Source organism: Aptenodytes forsteri, unplaced genomic scaffold (assembly GCF_000699145.1).
Source record: "Aptenodytes forsteri isolate BGI_AS27 unplaced genomic scaffold, ASM69914v1 Scaffold40, whole genome shotgun sequence".
Lineage (NCBI taxonomy): Eukaryota > Metazoa > Chordata > Aves > Sphenisciformes > Spheniscidae > Aptenodytes > Aptenodytes forsteri.
This window is the reverse complement of record NW_008796077.1, coordinates 187,067-207,046: the sequence shown is the minus strand read 5'-3', so window position 1 is coordinate 207,046 and position 19,980 is coordinate 187,067. Positions and strand designations below refer to the sequence as shown.

Here is a 19,980-nt window from a genome sequence, read left to right as displayed (position 1 = left end):
TGGACTCGATGATCTTAGAGGTCTTTTCCAACGTCAATGATTCTAAAGGCAGGGAGTCTTGAGTCTCAAATTATTCTCAGTCACCCCCTGGACACCCCTCCTCCATGCCCTGCTGGACTTCCAATTCCTGCCCCACTTCAGTGGCAGTTTTCTGACCAACCATCACAAAATCTGTCTTGTCCCCTGGAAGGGAATGCGAGGATGAGTAGTGTTGCTGAGGAGTACCCCTTTCAATAAAGGGCTCAAGTAGCAACAACATTTGCAAAGTTAGAGATACAGGGAAGGTAGCACTAATTTAGACAGAGGTTCGGGATAGAGGGTCCCCCATAACACCAAATCCAGCCACTTCAAATGGGCTTAGTCCTTGACACCTCAAGTCTGTGCCCCCTCAGAGACTATTACCCCTGCCACATCAGTCCTCCCCTTTCTCACAGCTTGTCAGAAGGACTGCCTATGGAGATACCCTCCCCCAGACTTCAACACCTAATGAGAAAGCAACCAGAAGATAACAGACATAGTCAGGAGGAAGAATGATCTCCAGCTACTAAGAAGGAGACACAAGAAAACAGTAGAAGCAATGATGCGAGAAGATGGAGAGTCTATGGCCAAAGACAATACAGCTATAAACAAGTAGGGGCTGCAGTCATGTTTGTGTGTGTATTTTCTTCACGAAGAAGTGTGGGCAATGTAATTGTAGAGAAGACTTTGGGGAGTCTTCTCTTGAAGAGAAGGCTTTGGGGAGACCTTACTGTAGCCTATCAGTACTTAAAGGGGGCTTATAAAAAAGATGGCAAACTTTTTAGCAGGGCCTGTTGCGAGGGGAATGGCTGTAAACTAAAGGGGGGTAGATTTAGACTAGATAGAAGGAAGAAATTTTTTATGCTGAGGGTGGTGAAACACTGGCCCAGGTTGCCCAGAGAGGTGGTGGATGCCCCATCCCTGGAAACATTCCAGGTCAGGTTGGACGGGGCTCTGAGCAACCTGATCTGTTGAAGATGTCCCTGCCCACGGCAGGGGGGTTGGACTAGATGACCTTTAGAGGTCCCTTCCAACCCAAACTATTCTATGATTCTAGAGGGATGAGCATGGAACAAAATGAGGTACTGGTCCTCTAGCGGAACAGAAGGTGCAAGGACAGAAGGAAGCTGGGACAGACTGCACATGTACAGTCATGGGGTCAGAGAGAGAGAGAGAACAGAAAAGCTGAAAAGTAGAAAAACCAGTGTGAACAGAGACCATGGTTAGATGAGATAGACATAAACTGTAGGAAGAGGAGGATGAGAAAAGTTGGAAGAAATAAGAAAAGTCTAATGCTAAATGGGGAAGGGAGGAGAGGGAAAAAGGACCTAAATGTTTAACTAAGACTGCTCTGTGCAATGAAAGAAAGGCTTTATGTGCTGAATTAATAGAAGGAAAATATTTGGAAAAGCAGCCAAATGAAAGTGATTTTTCAGAAGCATAACAATGGCAACTGCAACATCATCTCATCAACCTAGCAGAAATGACATCAACAGGTACACAGAGTGCCTACCTGCAGCGTGCAGGAGTCAAGAGATTAGGTCCTTCAGCTAACTTACTGTCTAGGCAACTCTGTTTCTATATAAACAAATACAAATAATTTTTCTAGTTTTTAACTTACAAATATCCAGTTCTGCTTATTTCTTTTGTTGAAAGTATTTAATAAAACAGTATGCTTAGCACACTCTTAGTAATACCAGTTTTCTTTCTAAAACAGGATGCATATGGTGTAGCAGCTAATGGACCATTTTGGAGGGGTCTGATTTGCTGTTACTGGTAGGGAAACAGTTGCACCAAATTCTCAAATGCCAGATAAGAACAGAATTGGTCAAAAAATATTATTCTTCCCAAAAAAAAAAAAAATTAAAAAAACCCCCACCCAACAAAGATGTTTACATAAATTCTACACTAAGCTACTATTCGTAGCAACCATCTTCTAGAGGGCCTTGTGCAATTACCAAACTGTAAATACACATATAGGTAGAAAAAAACCCTAAAAAACCTCCAGCTACAAGCTTGACTTTCAAAAAGTATCTGCAGAGTCAAAAAAGTCCCTGACCAGCTTGGTAGTAAAGGATTCTGTGTACACTGACACTTCAAACAGCTATAAGAGATTTTGTAAAAGGATGCCAAGCCAAAGGTTAGGTAAGTTTTTGCAAGGCCGTTCTAACGGAAGTATTATACAGTAACTCATGGCTGAGTCCTTTCAGCAGATACTGTTACAGACTGCGTGAGTATCTTCATCCCAAGAGTCAACAACAGCAGCACTGTGGTCTTGTCGCTCCTCTTCTGATACCTTCTGCTTTTCTTACATGCTGGTAGCTTGTTGTGGGGGGACCCCAGGTGTAGGCTGGCGAGGCAAAGTATACATGGCCCCAAGAAATTGGTCTGCAATGCGACCGGCTTCTCTCAGTCCACTCAGTAAAGCACCATGAACAGTTGCAGGGTAGTTGCGAATTGTATGTTCTCCCGCAAAAAACAGGCGAGGAATAGGCTGGGGGGAACAGAGAACACTGTTAAGGCTTGTTCACGTTCTTTCAGATTCTGCAGCGAACAGATACTTTAAGAGGAATGTTAAAAGTCCTCTAATCACACCACAGTCTCCATTAACATGAAGGTGGTGCATATAAAATCGTCTATATTAAAAATATTTTAACCTGCCCTACAAATTATCAAGAAAATCTTTATACACACCTTTCATTTCACAGGAGGGTTTCATGTTTGTAACGACTGTAATATGAGGAAATATTTTGCAATTATTTGCCAATATCTTTGCTTTGATAGAAAGATAATAAAGCTCGACTTGAAAAATAATACCTTCAGAACCAGATAACCGGGGGAGATTAACATCCCCAGCTGTATACCGAAAAAACGTTCAAATGTCGTATCTACAACTCTACAGCCAAACTGTTAAATATGTTTAAGAAGAAAGATGATTTCTGATCCTGGGACATGAATTCTAGCACAGTAAGCAAACAAAAACTTCAGCAATTCACTTAAATTAGCAGTTTCTCTTTAAACTGAGACCTAAAACAACTATTGATGGTGTAATAAAAAGTAGGAGAAAAACAGACTTTTATATATTATACTATGCAGAGAATCATTTTATCCATACCTATGTTTATTAATTACTTGTATCACTAGAAAAAGAACCTAAATAAAGCCAAAGCCATACATCCTTCTCTGCTAGTGCTTTCAGAATGGCTATTGCTTTCAAAACTTGATCCTCTCAAAGTGAACTGGAGATGACTTACGCCTTCATTGTGTTCTCTCCCAATTTGGGAGAGACCTTTTGACTCCTGTTCCTCTCGCTCTGGCCTTCACCCTCTTTCAAATCACTACAACTCACTTAAATATGGTGATGGACAACATAAATATGGAGTATGAAACACAATAAATGTAGAATATTATACTACTCTGTTCAGACATTACCAAATTGACTTTCTGAATAAAAACGCTCTTTTTCTAGTAAACAAATGACACCAAACCTGGGAAGGCAGAATTCATGGATGGAAAGCTGAATTATTTTACAGGTTCTAATCATTCATCAGAAGATGCAAGTTATCTAAACTTGTGTTTAGATATATATGCAAATTACTTAGAAAAATCATCATGTTTTGAGGTTTTTCTAAAAAGAATTGAGACATCTCTCACCTGAGGAGCACCTGGAATGGCTGGCCCTGGAGTAATTGGCTGAGCCATCAAATCATAGTCATTTCCAGAAGATCCAGCTGCTACATAGGAGTACGATCCCCGGGCCCACGGGTCAGCACGCCAGCGGGACACTACAGTCTCTTTAGGCTGAGGCAAGACAGAAACTTCAGTTGTTGACACAGTGCAAGTTCTACAGTTAGTGCAAAATAGAAAAGATGCAAATTGCAAGAATAAAAGGCACAAAGTCCTTAGGCTAACATTAATGGTGGAACTCCAAGTTTATATTCCATGGTAACGCATACCAAGGTAAATAACTTGTCTTTGGTGGCAATACCTTAATTCTTTCCAATATATTACCAGAACCTACTGCACATAGCTTCTGCACTGGAACTCAGACTTTTTAGTCAGCTGTACATGCACACTGTGTACTGTTTGCTCTGTTTCTTCTCCTATTATCAACATGATGACAATGCACACTTCCTACTCCTTTACTTTCTTTCAGCCACAGTTCATCCAAATACCTCTTCCTATTTGACTATGATATAGGCCTACATAAGGTCTGTAACTCATCTGGGAAAACGACTGCATGAAGGGCACCTGCACAAACACCTATATTTCTCCAATCCATCTGGTTTGCCAAGGTAATGGTCATGATGAAAAATATTCCACTGAAAGATGCAACAGTGAGAGCATCACCAGGACTCAAACCAGTATCACTCTAAGGCATAACAGCAGTCAAGAGAAAATGGGACATCTTCATAACCTTGCAGACATAACATCGAAAAGTGATGGGTGTGAATCTTAAAATAGCCCAGACTCTGTTCAAATGTGTAACCGAGTTTTAACAGGAATCATACCCTGTAAAAATGCAAACATCAAGACAGGAACCTCTTCTCCTCTCCTCAGGCATGAAGGTATTTCATGGAATTGTTTCTACTTGAACAGACCTTCCCACAAAGGAAGAGAAAGAGGCTCTATCTAGCGAGGACGTTATCCAGAAACGAGTCCAGCAGACACTGTACCACATCATGGCAAGGGAAGTCTCCTGGGCCCCACCACCAACAGATCTGAGATGACCTCTCTGAGGCTGGCCTCAGCTGGACTATATTTGATGCCTTCTGCTGAGTCTGTGGAAAGGCCACAGAGGACCAGGGCCATGTTCCAAGGTGTAAGACACCACTGGGGGTTGGAGACTACATTTCCCAATATGGTCTGATGACTTAATTGAGAAAATTCCTCACTACAATTTTCAGCACTTTTTTATCCAAAAAGGTAAGAAACTGAGTGATGAGCGAGCCCTCATACATTGACTGCTTCTTGAGAAAAAAGTAACCTCACATTTCCCTCCTTGTTGGATGGAGACCACTGTGATGGCACTGTATGTTATCACATGTATGTCTGACAAAGAAAACTTTGAGGCATTTCATAAATTTCTTAATTCTCTCTAGTAATCACATGAAGCATTGCAGTCTAACAGTGAATAAAGCCAGACAGAAATTTTACTTCACTGAGGTAGTTTTGAAGGTATGGCTAACCCAGACACAATTGTAGAGCAGAACACGTAAGTATCGGTTCCCCGGTACTGCATACAGACTGCATCAGTCCAAACAGCAACTGTGGTGTTCATGTGCCCACACCCCCACGTATGGGTACGAGTCAACTTTTATTTTCATCCTGACAAGCAAACGCTGTAATTAGGATTCCCTGTGAACACAAAGGATGGTCAGAGAATAAAACATGTACTACAATAGAAGCTGTACACAACTGGAATCCTACTCTACAGAGGACATGAAGCTTGCAGAGGTTGTTAGCTGCACAGCAAGCTCGAAAAAGTTTCCATGTGTTGAAGAACAGCAAGGGGAAAAAGTGGTTGTATCTATCTTTGGGAAATGAGAACAAAACCAGAAAGAGAAGATAAGACAATAACAATAAGCAGCACAGGAACAAGTAGGATGGCTCACATTCCAATGAAGTGTTGTTTTCGTTTAACTTTTCTACTTCCCTGTTTTGGACAGATACAAGGAACAGTACTTGCACAGCAAGCTCCACTTCATACATAGTTGTTCATCCAATACAACAGATGAGAGTGCAGTTTATCAGACTGAGGAGTGGATGTCCAGAAGACAGCCTCCACCAAATCTCTCCACTATCAAGTACTCATAGTACATAAGCACCTGAACTGTGAATACATTAAAATAGACTCACTTAGAAATCTCGCTTATCACAACCGAGAACTGCTTTCTCCTTTGAATGACTGACCAGATATGGAGTCATTCTGTAACAGGGGATTATCAGTTAATGCACTGACATATTTTAAAAGTTCAAGTAAGTTCTCTAAATTTGATGGTTATCTACAGTAGAATCTGTATTTCTCAAGATTCTGCAATTTGCTAGTGTGTGTTTTTTTCACTTGAAAACCCTACTAGAGAGCAGCCACAGTAAAACTCCTGGTTCACTCTAGAACAATTTCTACAGCACCTGTAGACAGAAGAGTCTCAAAGCTCCTCTCAGAGAGAGATGTCATTAGTGAAATTGTCCCCTGAGAGTTCAGAGAAGGAGCTGTAGATTTATCAGAAAGGCAAGCCTGGGGTTTCCTTCTCTTGCGTTCTCCAGTCTGAGATGTAAAATTCAACTGATTGAGCATTTCCAAAATATGAGATCTACTCATCAACTAAAAATCCATGCTTACAGTCAGCTGTGAGGATTTGTCCATCATATAGAAAGCAGTAAAATAGTGCTTGATGATAGGGACGATAAAGCCATGTTCAACAAGAGCTCTACAACTATTCTACTCTACAATAAAGACAACGAAGTGAACCTACTCACGTGAAATACCAAGCAAGTAAACAGTCCAATTTATGCCTGGCTAAATGCTCAGAGAAGACTGGTATATTAAAGTTACCATATATTTTTTCTATTAATTTACTATATAGAAATCCCAGTGGAGCAGAGCTATTTATTTACAACCAATGCCATTTGTAAGAACTGCTTGCATACTGCCTGTTAGGAGAACAGACCAAGCATTCAACTAAGTCACACACGCTGTAGGTTGAACAGCTATAAGACTTTTCAAATCAATGTCCTAAGTACACAAGCTTCTTTTTTTTGAGTAATATTTAAGTATTTTCTAAACTCCCCCTTCACTAACCATTCCTTTTACACTTACTGTGCCTAAATAACCGTTGGCTAGCAGCACAGGGAACTGATCCACATGGAAGATTGCCTTTATTGCCTTTATTCCCTTCCTCCCCCTTCAGCTCTTTTCCAGACAAACCAGCTTCTTTGTGGAGTTCACTAGTCAAGAGCTTTACTGTACTTTAGAGAAGGTGCAGAACATGGCAGGGAGTATCTAAGCAGTGCTGTCACTAGCCATGGACAGCTCTGCTGTAACCCCAGAAATGTAAAAGGCAGAAAATTAACTGAAGTATCTGACACTCTAGAAAAGCTAGAGTCTTACTTGGTGTAAGACAATCTTCTCAAAAAAAAAAAAACCCCAAACCCAAACAAACCCCAAAACCCCCAAACAAAAAACCAACCCCAAAAAAACCCCAAACCCACAAACAACCCCTCCTCCCAAAAAACCCTGAACAAACAAAATGTGGTACATGTACCAAACAGCTCAATACTGCAGCCAAGCTACTGAGAATTGTAGTACGTTCTAAAATGCAGAGAGTTACCCAAAGACGCTGTGTCTGTACTAACCTGTGGCACAGCGCTGCTACCAAATATGCCTTTGAGGATGGCAAGGCACCGTCCAACAATGACATCATCACTGATATTTTCCATGATCCCTGCTGCTTCTCCTGCTACCAAGGCCAACAAAATCGGTGCTGGTGGGGAAGGAGAGAGAAAAAACAACTGAATTATTGAAATTGAGCATTTTAATCAGACAAGTTGGACTTGAATAGGCATGGATCTGCAGCTAAGTCATGAGGTTAAAAACTAAACAAACCCAACAAAAGTAGTCCTAAATCTTCCACCATCATGTCAAATTACCAAAAGGAAAATGAATTAATACATGCTATGGTACTATTTAGAATTATCAAGAGAACTGATGTATTAAAAATTAAATACACACATTAGGAAGTACAGCATGCAGAAGAGAGGAAAGGTTTTCTTTAGTGAAGACATCACTTGTTTGACATAGAGGAGTTTCCACTAGGATTTAACAGTCATCTGTACTACATTTAAGGGAACTCAATACCTTCCAAACAATCTAATTTAGGTACGATTAACATCAGCATAGCAGTTGTTACCTGTATAAGTACTTCACTCATACAAAGTATCCAGATTTCTTCATTACCAATGCACGTTCACATTAAATAATCTCAGTGGAGTGGAAACAATGAACAGTAGAACAATATCCAGAAAAGCAGCAATTGTGAGAGTCAAATGGACAGATATCAAATAACTCAGCTGCCCATGTGATGCTGTGGTGAAGAGTGTTAATGTGATTATAGGATATACAAACAAATAGATGAGGTCATTTTACCTCTGACCAGGTATGGTAAGACTAAGTATACGTTTTTGGTAGTCACAAATTCAAGGAAAATCTTAGGTAAGTATTGAAGAGCTACCAAAATAACCCAATGGCAAGGAACATGCGTTTACAAGAAGTGACTCAGACCCGAGCACGGTTACTTAATGAAAACTCTCTCAGTTGATCTTTTTCCTCCTGGAGATATTTATGAACTCCTAAATTTAGCAAAGGAAATACTACAGCTAGAAACAGATGTCAAGCATATTGAAATGGTAAATAAAGTCCTTGTTACAAATTTGGCTTTAACTTTTGTACAGGTTTCCAAAATGATTAGTGAATTCCTTATATCCTGGTATATACTGAGGTCTCCTGGTATACATTCCCATCAAGTTACTGCTCTTTAAAGAAAACTGGCTGAAGTCAGTTGTGATATACAGGCTGGAAGACCCAATAATATATTCTGGTTAAACACAAAAGTCTTTGAAATTCTGAAGAAGTTAGACTAGTAAGGCTGTTATTACTACAGAGATAATTACACTATTCAAGATACAATTAAGACACTTCAATATGCAGGACCTCTGGGACTAGAAGCAGTTTATTAGAGAAAAAAGATACAGGATTGCTCCTCTAGTTAAACTCCATTTTCTGAAAGATTAAGCCTAGTCTTTCAAACAATTGAAGGAAAGAACAAAAAACTGGTTTCCTAGCATCCATAGGCATTGGGAATTTTTTTTTTTGTCATTTCAGCAGCAAAGTTTTTCCTAGTTTGCCATCCTTGACACAATGAGATCCCTGAACTTTTCACAGCAATTATTCAGTCAACATATTTTTTCTTGATGGAACAACTACATATTCAAAATGCAGCTTCCAGTGAATTTGTTCATGAAAACTTGTATTCAGACAACCCCAAAATATTTTTAAGGAAATCCTGCCTGTCCAGGCATGAGACTCTGTTTTGTAAGCATTTATCCAGACCCAAAAAATGTTGCTATTCAGTCACCTGGATTAATTCACAAAGCCAGAAAAGCTGCAGCAGAACAGTGACTATTTTGCTATGCAAATACCAAAGTGCTGCTCAGAAAAGCTTCTTGCATGATGAGCATGTGCCACTGCTCCACAAAAAAAAATCTCTCCTTGAGACAGTGATGTCTACTGAGCCTTGATACCAAACAGCAAGCAGAGAATGTGGTTTAGCCAGAGATCAGTGAGTAACCACAAAACTATGACAGAGAAAGGGCCTCATCTTTTTCATCACATGTCTCTAGGTAAACAGAAGAGCCAGGCAAGAAAACAGAGACCGAAATGTCATTGGACTTCCAGAAAACACTGAGCGTTTCTGCCAGGAGTTCCTCTGCCCTGTGCTGATGGAGTCTCTCCATCTTAAAATGTGTCTACATGGCTACAACAATAATCCAACTGTATGGCGGAGCAAGAGGCACCAACATCACAGGCCAGCTGCTCTGGGACATGCACAGCATTCCTGAGGCTACAGGTTTTCTCAGCAGTCATTACCTGAACTAGACTTAGACCACTGGGAGGATTCCTGTCTGAGCTACAACAGGTGATGCAACAGCAGTACAAACGTGCAGTCTTTTCATCTGAGTTTCACTCCATTCACCCACCTAGCTTTAAACACTTCTCGGAGACCAGTTGGTCTCTGCCAACACAAGACCTTTAAAGAACTTCCACAGAGCTAATACAGCATGTGCTGTGATACTTCTAGCTTTCTTGTTTCTGGATTAATAATTGTTCTCCAATCTGTTCAGTTTAAATAGTCTCTGCCCAAAATGCTATGGCTACAGAAATACTGAATATGACAGAAATAAGTAACAGCTTCACAAGTCCAGTCAGGTCTACTTTAATATTTCAGTGTAATCACGTTGACTGCCACCTAACTATCCACAAGAAATGGTAATTGATTTTTTAAATTTCAGCCATCTGACTTGTGCTTTGGCATAGGATTTTAGTGCATTTCTATTTTATTTCTATGTGCTCGGCCTATTTTCATGAGAGGGAAGGTTTTGCATCTAGCAGCAAAACCTTTGTATGCGAGATGGTCTTTTCATCTAAACCAAAACCCCAACGCTACTTGTTAAGTATGTAATAGAGCCATCTTAAAGCCACAAAAGCAGATACACGAACAGCCTTGTTATCCAAGGCTCATTACTTGTATTTCTCCAGTCAAGTCTTACCAAATATTTTAACAATTAATACCCCAGAAAGGCACCTTTCTTGCACAGCAATTTTCTCCAGTTGAAAGAAAAACCTGGCCTGCCCATGATAGAGTGGAAGAAAACCCACTGGTACTTTAAACAGTCATCTGCAAGAAAAATAACTCATTTAATAGTGGTCGCTGTATATACACCTTTGCTTTTAGTATGATAAATGGCAATGAACAAAAACAGTACGCTAACTGAAAATTTCTTCTGACAACCTCTTGTGGCAGACACCAGCTGCAGATAAAACAAAACTACTAATGGCAAAGTCCAGCTGTAGAAACCGGCAGAGCAATAGCTTTTGCCCACTTAAGCATTTTCTAAAGAGGAGTTCTAAAATTATCTGTCAGTCTGAGACCCACGGTCTACAGTCATAGCCGCTTTGCTGCTCAAAACAGGAAACAAGGTCATCCATTCAACAAATTGGAGACACCACAGCTTGCCTTTCCTCCAGGGCATACTCCATCTTAACCATATGCATGGGTCTGCAGCTCATCAAGCTGGAATGATAATGCTCAGCAAGAGGAATGGAGCTATCACAAAGCCTCTAGTCCGCTCCACTGAAATCTGAGTGTTCAATACTCTGTAAAGGCTGCGCTGCACCCCCCTGAGAAACTGAAGCAGGATAACCTACAAGCATTGAGTTCTGCAACTCAGCCACATAAGAGAATACACAAGTCAATAGCACGCCTTACATCTGAAAAAAAATGTAATTTACTATCTTGGTTAGTTTCTAGACACTTACGTTTGAAATCCTGGGCAGCAAAGTCACCTGTACCAGCAAGGACTTGAGGTCGCAGATGAAAGGGGCTCATCTACAGTTATCAAATCATTCCAGATCAGACAGACAGCCCCATGAAAGGGGTCTGGCTTCAAACTGTCAGTTCAACTTGAAAAACATCCAGGAAGCTGAGGTTTTCAAAACTAAGACTAAATTGGATGCCAGTCCCATTTGCATGAGAAGCTTAGTGAAAGAGGGGAAGAGCTCAAACAATGTGCCAAGTGGCCAGAGAGAAACTCAATTTCAAAGAGACTTATGAACTAAGAAACAGCTTTTAATTCAGAAATGCTGCAGAGACAAATCACCCTTTTCTTGGAGAACTCAATACACCCTCCTGACAAAGTAAGACTTAACTAAGACAATACTGCTCTTCGGCAAACAGAACACACATTATTTGCTGTATTTCTGAAATACTATATAAACATGTTAGATTAGTTTTTTGGGGTTTTTTCTTAATACAGCACAACAAAAATCAAAAAAGTTAAGTTTTTCAGAATCTGAGTGGCAACTAAACAGATGCTTAATAGAAGCAACCAAGATAACACTGAGTAAGTCACAGGACAACTTCACCAAGGTGCAAGACAATAAAGTAGCCTATAAAAATGCAAGTGTTACAGTAGATAGGTAGCAATGCAATTTAACAGACATAGCCTGGAATTCAGCATTAGTAAACCCATACTCGTCCATGTTCTGCTCTAATTTACTACAGAATTGCTTGCAAGCCAGTGGTGCTCTCTGCTTCCATTTGTCTTCCTACAAATACTATCTTCTTATCATATCCATATGTGAACACTAACAGCATCTTAAAAAGTGCTCTTTTCTAGATCTGAAACTACACAAACAAGACACTGGCAAAAGTAGACATGCACCACAGCTACCTTTGTACAGATTCCAAAACAGGAAAAGTTCCCCTCTGCTTGCAGTAGTGCTACCAACATGACCAAACAAATTGACACTCGGATCCCAGAAGACACGATCAAAACACAACACAACCTAGAAACAAAAAAAGAATCAAGAGTTAGGAAGAGCACACAGAAAAAATAAAAATAAAGACAATTACACTCATTGATGTTTATCACTGGAAAGGTCAAGAAAGGAAAATCTGGTGAATACATACTGCATATACGTAATACATACAAGTGTATACCTATACTGCCTTCCATAGGTTAGTATGCTCCCATAGTTTACAAATTTGCTGGTTAACGAGCTACTGCAGACATATTGAGTCAACCTACTTCTGAAATTTAACTATTTTTAAATTGTGTGGGAAATAGAGAAGAGGTCCTTACAGTTCTTCAGATAATTTCCAGCATCAAAATCTACCAAAACAACAGGGGAAATAACTTTCTTCCTCTCATCCACCATACATATTCCATACACATTTCAGATTCTACCTATCGCAACCCTTGGTCTGCTGCAGTTCCCTCAATGACTAAGTCACCTTGTTCAGGTTGCCAAATCCCATACGCTGCACTGCAGAAGTTTTCCACTCTGGAAGAGGCGGCACAAACTGTACTGCTGGAGGCTGCTGTTTCAATACTCCCAGGGGAAGAGTACACAGCACAGCATCACATTTGTAAATGAAAGTCTGGCTAGTAGATCGGGTATTTACAGCTATCACTTCACAGCCTGTAAAGGGGAGAGAAATACAATCATTTAATAGGTCAGGAGGCAAGACCATTGGATTAAAAATTAAAGAAACTACCATAAAAACATATCCACATCAGAAAACATTTTGTTTATGGAGACAGCTTTACACTAACAATTACTTAACTTGTAGGCAAGTGAATGTTACTGGCCACATAGCTCAATTCCAGAAAGTGTAATTTACACAGCATCTGAAAATGGCCATACTGGGATAAGCCTAAAGGTTCATCTAGGCCAGGAAATGATATTTACATATATGCATAAATAAATAGCAAGTAGAGAGTAAGCCTCTCATTGAGTTCCTCTCCCAGTTGACAGTTTCCTGAGCCCAATGTTTTGAAAAACAACAAAAAATATATTCCTTCCATTTGTTTGAGTCCATATTACATTCATTTATACTTCTAATACCAGATCCTGTGGCACCAAGTCTTAAGCAGTCCAAGACCTCTTACTCCAAATGCTTTAATCAATGAAGTAAAGAAATGGGAGAATGAATGTGAACTTGTGAATCAGTAAATAAAACTGAAAAGGATGGCATCAAACCAGCCACAGAAATAAGCAAAAACCATTAAATATTAATAAATCTCTAACAGCTTCCTACGCAATTAATCACAATAAGAAATGTGGCTGTTCATCTAACTCAAAACGTATAATGGGAGGGTTTTTATGAGATCAATCTTCACATCTGCTTCCAGAGGCACTGAAATTAATTTCTGTGACCATACTGCCTCAGAGCAGTTTTCCGGAGGAGGCGGTTTCATTCACCTGATGCTGTATAGCGAACCTGTCGAACTGCTGTGTTTAATTTAATATCCAACCCTTCTGCCAAGGCTACAGGCACACAGGAATATCCATTCCTCACAGTCAAGTGACTGCCTGTGAATTCAAAGTCATCATCCTAAAATGAAGATGCATAAAAAGCATGCATTTATAATGAAATCACATAATTCAGTAGAAAATAATCAGCAACTCTACACAATGGCAAAATTTTTTCAAAACCTTTTTTTCAAAGAGTGAGTCGAATAAATTTGAAACCCTTTCTGTTTATTAGTCAAGTAGTAAGTATAGGACCTTTCAGTAGACAGTATTATTAGAGATTGTTTTGGCACTAACAAAAAGCTGCCTGGAATTTCATCAGCAAATAATAATCATGTAAGAGCTCAGTATCTGCATAAAAGCACACAGCACTTAAGTGTTTAGAAACTGAAGCTTCCATGAGGATGAAATAAATATAGCTTAAGTATTTGGTGTATTGCTGAATTAATACATTAATTAGCTACCTGGTCCCAGTGCTTCAGTGAAAGCGTAGATAGGGGTGTAGCATTAGCAAATTCTAGGTTTGCAAAATGCCAGTCGAGTATTTGCCTGTCTCTTGATGACAGATAAACATCACTAGGAAAAAAAAAAAACAAACCATAATACAAAAGACATTTAATTTGCTAGAGTAGGATGTTGCAAATGCATTACTTTGAAAATTTATTCACAATCTTTTTTGCTTGAGTCCCTCCTTAGTGGAGAAATAAAAAAATTAAAAAAAACACAAGCAGATTCAGACGTCCTTCATGAAAGCTGAGTAACAAAAACGAGCAAATTCACATTTTCAAGGTAGAGTTCATGTAAAATATTCTAAGTGAAGCTAGAAACTTTAGAAAGAAAAAAGTTACATAAATAATGGCTTAAGTAGCATGTATAAAGACGACGACTAAAAACCTAGTATAATCACACAGAGCACAAAATAATAATATTCTGCCAAAATAAGCAGGATTGGCATGCTATCATTATTGATGGGGATTTCAAATCTCAAAGGCTTCCTGAGATCAGGTACTGGTTACAGTAAGGATTTCTACTGTAATGCACGTAGCTAAGAACCACCTTTTTGTCAGTCACCTCTAAAAACAAGGAAAATGAGTTCTAAAACTGAGGGAGCTCAAACTTTGTGTTTGTACCTTCCTAACCCCTTGAGTTACCATAATTAGAGGAAAGCATACCATAGCATTTTTGAAACTCAGTAAAAAAAAGAAAAAAAAAAAAAAAAAACGATGCTTTCTTGAGTATTTATTTTTCTAGTTTGTATCTTTACCTTGGTGGATTGGCTTCAAGTTCTTGTAACTTCTCTTCCAGCTTTCCTTGTGTTTCTGCCAGTTCATCATACTCCTAATAAGATTAAAAGCTAACATTAAAATCAGTTTACATGTAAAAGGACTTAAAGACATCATGTAGCATCAGACTAGAGCTAATCTCAAGAGAATTCAGTGGAAGAGTCATGGTTTTAGTGGAATCTAAATCAAGTTCTTTATTTTTTAAACATTTAATTCAGCATATTTTGCCCTTCTGCTCTTCGAACATACAGAAGTCTATGCCACACTGCAGAAAAGATTAGCATGGTAATATTTCAGGAATTTAAACACTCAGATCTGAAGAACATGAAGGTCCATTACAGTCCTGATATATTAAGGGTCCCTATGGTACCGAGAGCTTTTTCATACTGCACAAAATGCCATTTCTATTCTTCTTTCTCTCTTAAAAGATTATAGTTAATATTGAACATAGAGTTTTCCAAAGCAGAAGCAGTCATGCAAAAGGCAAAGACATGATCTAATTCAAGCTTCTTTCAGAGGGCTTTTTTTTTTTCTTATTTTAAAAAACATTAGTAGAACTAGGTATAAAGGCAACATTTATTTTCCTTCAAGGCAGAATAATTTGGAGTGTCCGGTAATAGTGACAAGAGCACAAAGCTGTTCATTAGTGACAAAATAGAAGAGCTACTACTTATGTATACACAAACACATTGAGCTTCCAAATAAAGGTACGTATCTTCTGTTGAACAAGTAGCTGAAAAATGATCCTTGGTTCTATCTGACCTGGGCTAGGCAAGGTGTCTTTCACTATCACAGAAAGAACAGTTTTTAAGGTTTCCTTTTTAAGGCATATTTCTACCTCAAGATACACACAGAGGCGGGGACTAACTCTGCTTGTCAAGACAGAGCTCTGTAAATTATAATCTTTGGATAGAAAGAAGTCTTTTACTCAGGAAACCACCTTTTTTATCTTAGAGAAAGAACATCCGTCTTCAAATACAGATTTTATTTCCAGACTATTATGAGACCCAGCAGTACTAAAGAGCAAGTCTGACCTAAAATTTAGCCTTCAAAACATTAAATGCTGTCTGACATGAGCCACACAGACTCTTACTTAAAGCTGAGCCTTCAACATGTTAATACTCTCCATCATGAGCCATGAAAGACAGGTACCTAAAAGTACTTAATGCAGCCCTGTTATCAGTATTACAACCCAGAGTTACCATCAATCACAATTCTCTTGAGAGTGTTGGATCAGAGCGAGAGATGTGGAAACATTTATATTGGCTAATTTTATCTGGATGCTGAAGTCCTCAGGAACCACTGACTTAAGTGCTGTACGTATGTCACCCTTTACCTTGCAAAGTGCAGTCAGATCTCTGTGTTTGCTTTTCACAAGGAACTCTGCTGTAATATCCCGAGGTGGCTTCACTTCTGATGCTTCCTTATACTGTTGATGAAGTTCCTTAATCTTCTCTTTTAAATTCACCATCTTTCTCAGGTGGAGTAGGAAAAGGAAGAAAGGAGAAAAAAAAAAAAAAGATGAGGAAAGGTAGACTTCATGCAAGTTACTGTGTAAAATGCATATTCATCTCAAACTATGCCATTATACCACAGAGATTTCCTGGTTTTGGCAGATGTTACTTATATGCAATTCTACCCCCAAGACACCACAATACCACCAACCCCAAAACAACATGGCTTAAACCCAACATCATTGATTTCTTACAAAATATGTTGCAAACAACTTCGGATATGAAAGCTGTCCTCAGACATTTTTCATTTGAGAAACTTACATGGAGAAGTAAAGATGTCATCTACCACAACCAAAAACATTGTAAGTAGGCCTAAAACACTGTTTCTACACTATAAATCAGATTTGTGGTAAAGAAAGTAAACATTTTAAAATAACCCCCCAAAAGCCTTAGTCATTATCAACATCTCTAAAGGAAGCTATGACACAACACTGTTTATCATGTCTGTCCTCTCCCTTTCTTCTCCCATATTTATGTTTTACAGTCTTCTGTCTAATCACTTATGTGCTCCTCCTCAAAAATGGAGACTCCTTTATCATAACAGTGCTTCTAGGCAGGTCTTAAATGAACAGATACATTTAAGAACAGCATTAATGGCAACTTTCTGATATTTTTCCATGGAAGTTTTTGTGCATTTTGCCACTTTCTGAGGAACACAATGCTATCCCCTTGTTCTAAATGTCATCATCTGACCTTATTAAGAAGATCTTTCAATTCCTCCTGTGTTTTCACAATTTTTTTCCAGTGTTCAATCTGCTCATCCTTCACATGCTTCTCCTGCAATCTGGAAAAGGTGAGGAGTGAGAGTTAGTTCAGCATAAAATCCTAGCGTTATTGAGAAAATTACAGGTTTTTTTAATTACAGAAAATTACATAATTGAGAAAATTATACAGAAAATTACAGAAAAATACAAAAAATCATTATCACAATCTAATTAGTGTAATGCAATAAAAGCACATGCCATAGGATATTTTAGTAAATACTCGTATGGCAATTAGAAAATTAATACAAGTTTCTGTACCTAAGGGATACTTGAGTAGCTAAAACGTGAGTCTGAAGTTACCTACTGTTATTAAAAGGCATATTACAAATGCCATTAGCTTTCAAGTAGCATAAGTGGGCTGCATGTACACCAATTCATACTAAGTCAATTATCCACTATCAGTTACTGTCGTAGTGATTTTCAGGAAGCTTTCAAGAAAAGATGTTTGCTCCTTTAACCATCTTCGGCATATTTTGCTTCAATAAACAAGAAACACATACACAAACGAGAACTCAGCAGAGACCAAACAGCTGTATTAAGTGGGTAATACTCACCCTAAGAGCACCACAATTGTTTCAGGTACCTTTTGGAAAATCCTCCACAAAATAGGGAAGTCTACCACAAAGAGAGAAGTCACTTACTGTATGACAACCTCCAGAGCCTGACCTAGGGAGACAGGCTTATTATTGAGAACATTAAAATCCAGCTGATGACTGAGATAGGAGGTGGCTTCCAGCAGACGATTAAATTCTTGCTCTACCATTTCATCTTTCTCTTTTGGAACCTAGGATTCAAAAGAACAAACTGTCTTCTTAATAACCTATTCATAAGTAAAAAAGAAAAAATATAGGTCATCAAAGCTCAAAGCCTCAGAGACAAGACACTTGAGTAGTACAGAGAAAATTTTAAAAGAAATGACACAGATTACATTCTCTAGTCCAGTTTAAATTCACAACACCTTATAACAAACTCAAAATGCTACCGTTCCCCAAATCGGAGGAATGAGAAAGGCAGGGTGCAGATAAATTCTTAGAGCAGTGCTCAAAAAAAAGGTATCACATGCCCTAAACGAGAGTGACACTTCAAGAGTACAACAAAAAAGTAGCTGAGAACAGCCCTTGTAAAAAGAAATTTAATACCCTTAGCTCTCTCAAATGGTCAGACACCAAGGTCTGTACGACACAAAGTCACTTTGCCAGCATGTCTGGCCAAAAAGCTACAAGAAGAGCTGGCAAATCACGATGACAACAGACTTCTCTTGCATGAGGAAAGCAAACCAATTTATGGGCACAGGAAGATTTCCTTACTGGAAGGTGTGTTCATCAGAGCTCCAGAAGCTTGCCAGTGGGACAAAAGACCACTCTGATGGCAGGATGGCTCTACGCAATCACAAGGCTTTAGAAGGCTCGGCATAGCTCAGTGAACTAGACAGTAACTTATCTTTTGGAGTGGTCAGCGTGAATGGAATGGAACAGAATATTTCAGTTGGAAGGGACCTACAACGATCATCTAGTCCAACTGCCTGACCAATTCAGGGCTGACCAAGTTAAAGCATGTTGTTAAGGGCATTGTCCAAATGCCTCTTAAACACTGACAGGCTTGGGGCATCGACCACCTCTTTAGGAAGCCTGTTCCAGTGTTTGACCACCCTCCCGGTAAAGAAATGCTTCCTAATGTCCAGTCTAAACCTCCCCAGGTGCAGCTTTGAACCATTCCCACACATCCTGTGACTGGATATCAGGGAGAAGAGATCAGCACCTCCCTCTCCACTTCTCCTCCTCAGGAATGGTGGTATTCGACTGTACTGAAGATATTCATTTAAATAGTGTGTGCTGCTGCCAGTGTGGAAATATCAGATAGGTGATGACAGTTGCATGTGCTGAAAAGAGCAAGCATCACATAGTATTAACATCTGTTAAACCCAGTCTAGGCTAAACAAAGGACAGAGAGAAAATACTGATAAAAGAAAGATCAGCATGAGGAGGAGAAAAAACGTATACACTTCAGAAAGACTGGGAAAGCTCTTGAATGATTGCTAACCAGAACAAAAAGAGCTTGAGAGGTGCTGTTAACAGTGCTAAGCCTATCCCTATGACTCTATCAGATGGGTCTTTTCCAATTGTTATTCACCCCTAACTCAAAGTATACTCTGTGTCAACCTGGAAGTTATATTAGCATCTCACTAATCTAATTAGGATACCTCTTCCACTTTGCAGCTGGCCACTCTAAGCATTCATACTTGTGCCAATGGTTATCTTCTAGCTCTGTAGATCTTTCTTGTCTGGCATTTTCCCAGACTGAAACACTGAGGTTCACAATTAATAGTCATACTTCATCTCTGGGTACATATCATAAGCATAACAAGCCAACTTTTCCAACTGCTGATACTAAGATGTTGTTTCTTCTACTATTCTTGCAGTAAAATGTCTTAGAATCCCGTACTGTTCTGCAGGTAGTGTCTCCCTGGAGACTTACTGCATCATGAAATGAATTTCCCTATTTCTGATGGATCTACCTTTTTGAGAGAATCTTAAGAATGAAGATACCTCCCCCATCCCATGGCTGCCAAAGAATAGTGACTCACTTACTCTGCAATCAGCGCAAGGTTGTCCTTTTTTCTTGATTATTACTGAAATTCTCCTATCACTCAAGGTTATGTCTCAAAAATGAATTATCTCATTTTTGACACTACTATATTCAATACTATATCCACTATTTAGTTCTCAAGATCATGTGCTTTTAAAACATGATTAAAATTTTGAGATACTGTCAGCTCAAAGACTGGAATATTATATGCAACAGCACTA

The 19,980-nt window shown here is 39.1% G+C and overlaps 1 protein-coding gene across 1 annotated transcript in view; it reads right to left on the bottom strand.

Annotated features, from left to right (window-relative positions):
• Window positions 1–1,842: 1,842 nt before the first annotated feature.
• Window positions 1,843–19,980, bottom strand: part of KDM1A (lysine demethylase 1A) — a 47,029-nt gene continuing 28,891 nt past the window's right edge. Inside the window, exons 11-21 of the mRNA XM_009286639.2 lie at window positions 17,815–17,957; window positions 17,103–17,193; window positions 16,232–16,366; window positions 14,877–14,950; window positions 14,077–14,188; window positions 13,562–13,694; window positions 12,591–12,778; window positions 12,028–12,142; window positions 7,375–7,502; window positions 3,673–3,819; window positions 1,843–2,512 (exon numbers count right to left, since the gene is read on the bottom strand). Of these exons, the coding sequence (XP_009284914.2) occupies window positions 2,327–2,512; window positions 3,673–3,819; window positions 7,375–7,502; window positions 12,028–12,142; window positions 12,591–12,778; window positions 13,562–13,694; window positions 14,077–14,188; window positions 14,877–14,950; window positions 16,232–16,366; window positions 17,103–17,193; window positions 17,815–17,957 (1,452 nt within the window). The 3' untranslated portion in view covers window positions 1,843–2,326. The remainder of the gene's footprint in view (window positions 2,513–3,672; window positions 3,820–7,374; window positions 7,503–12,027; window positions 12,143–12,590; window positions 12,779–13,561; window positions 13,695–14,076; window positions 14,189–14,876; window positions 14,951–16,231; window positions 16,367–17,102; window positions 17,194–17,814; window positions 17,958–19,980) is intronic.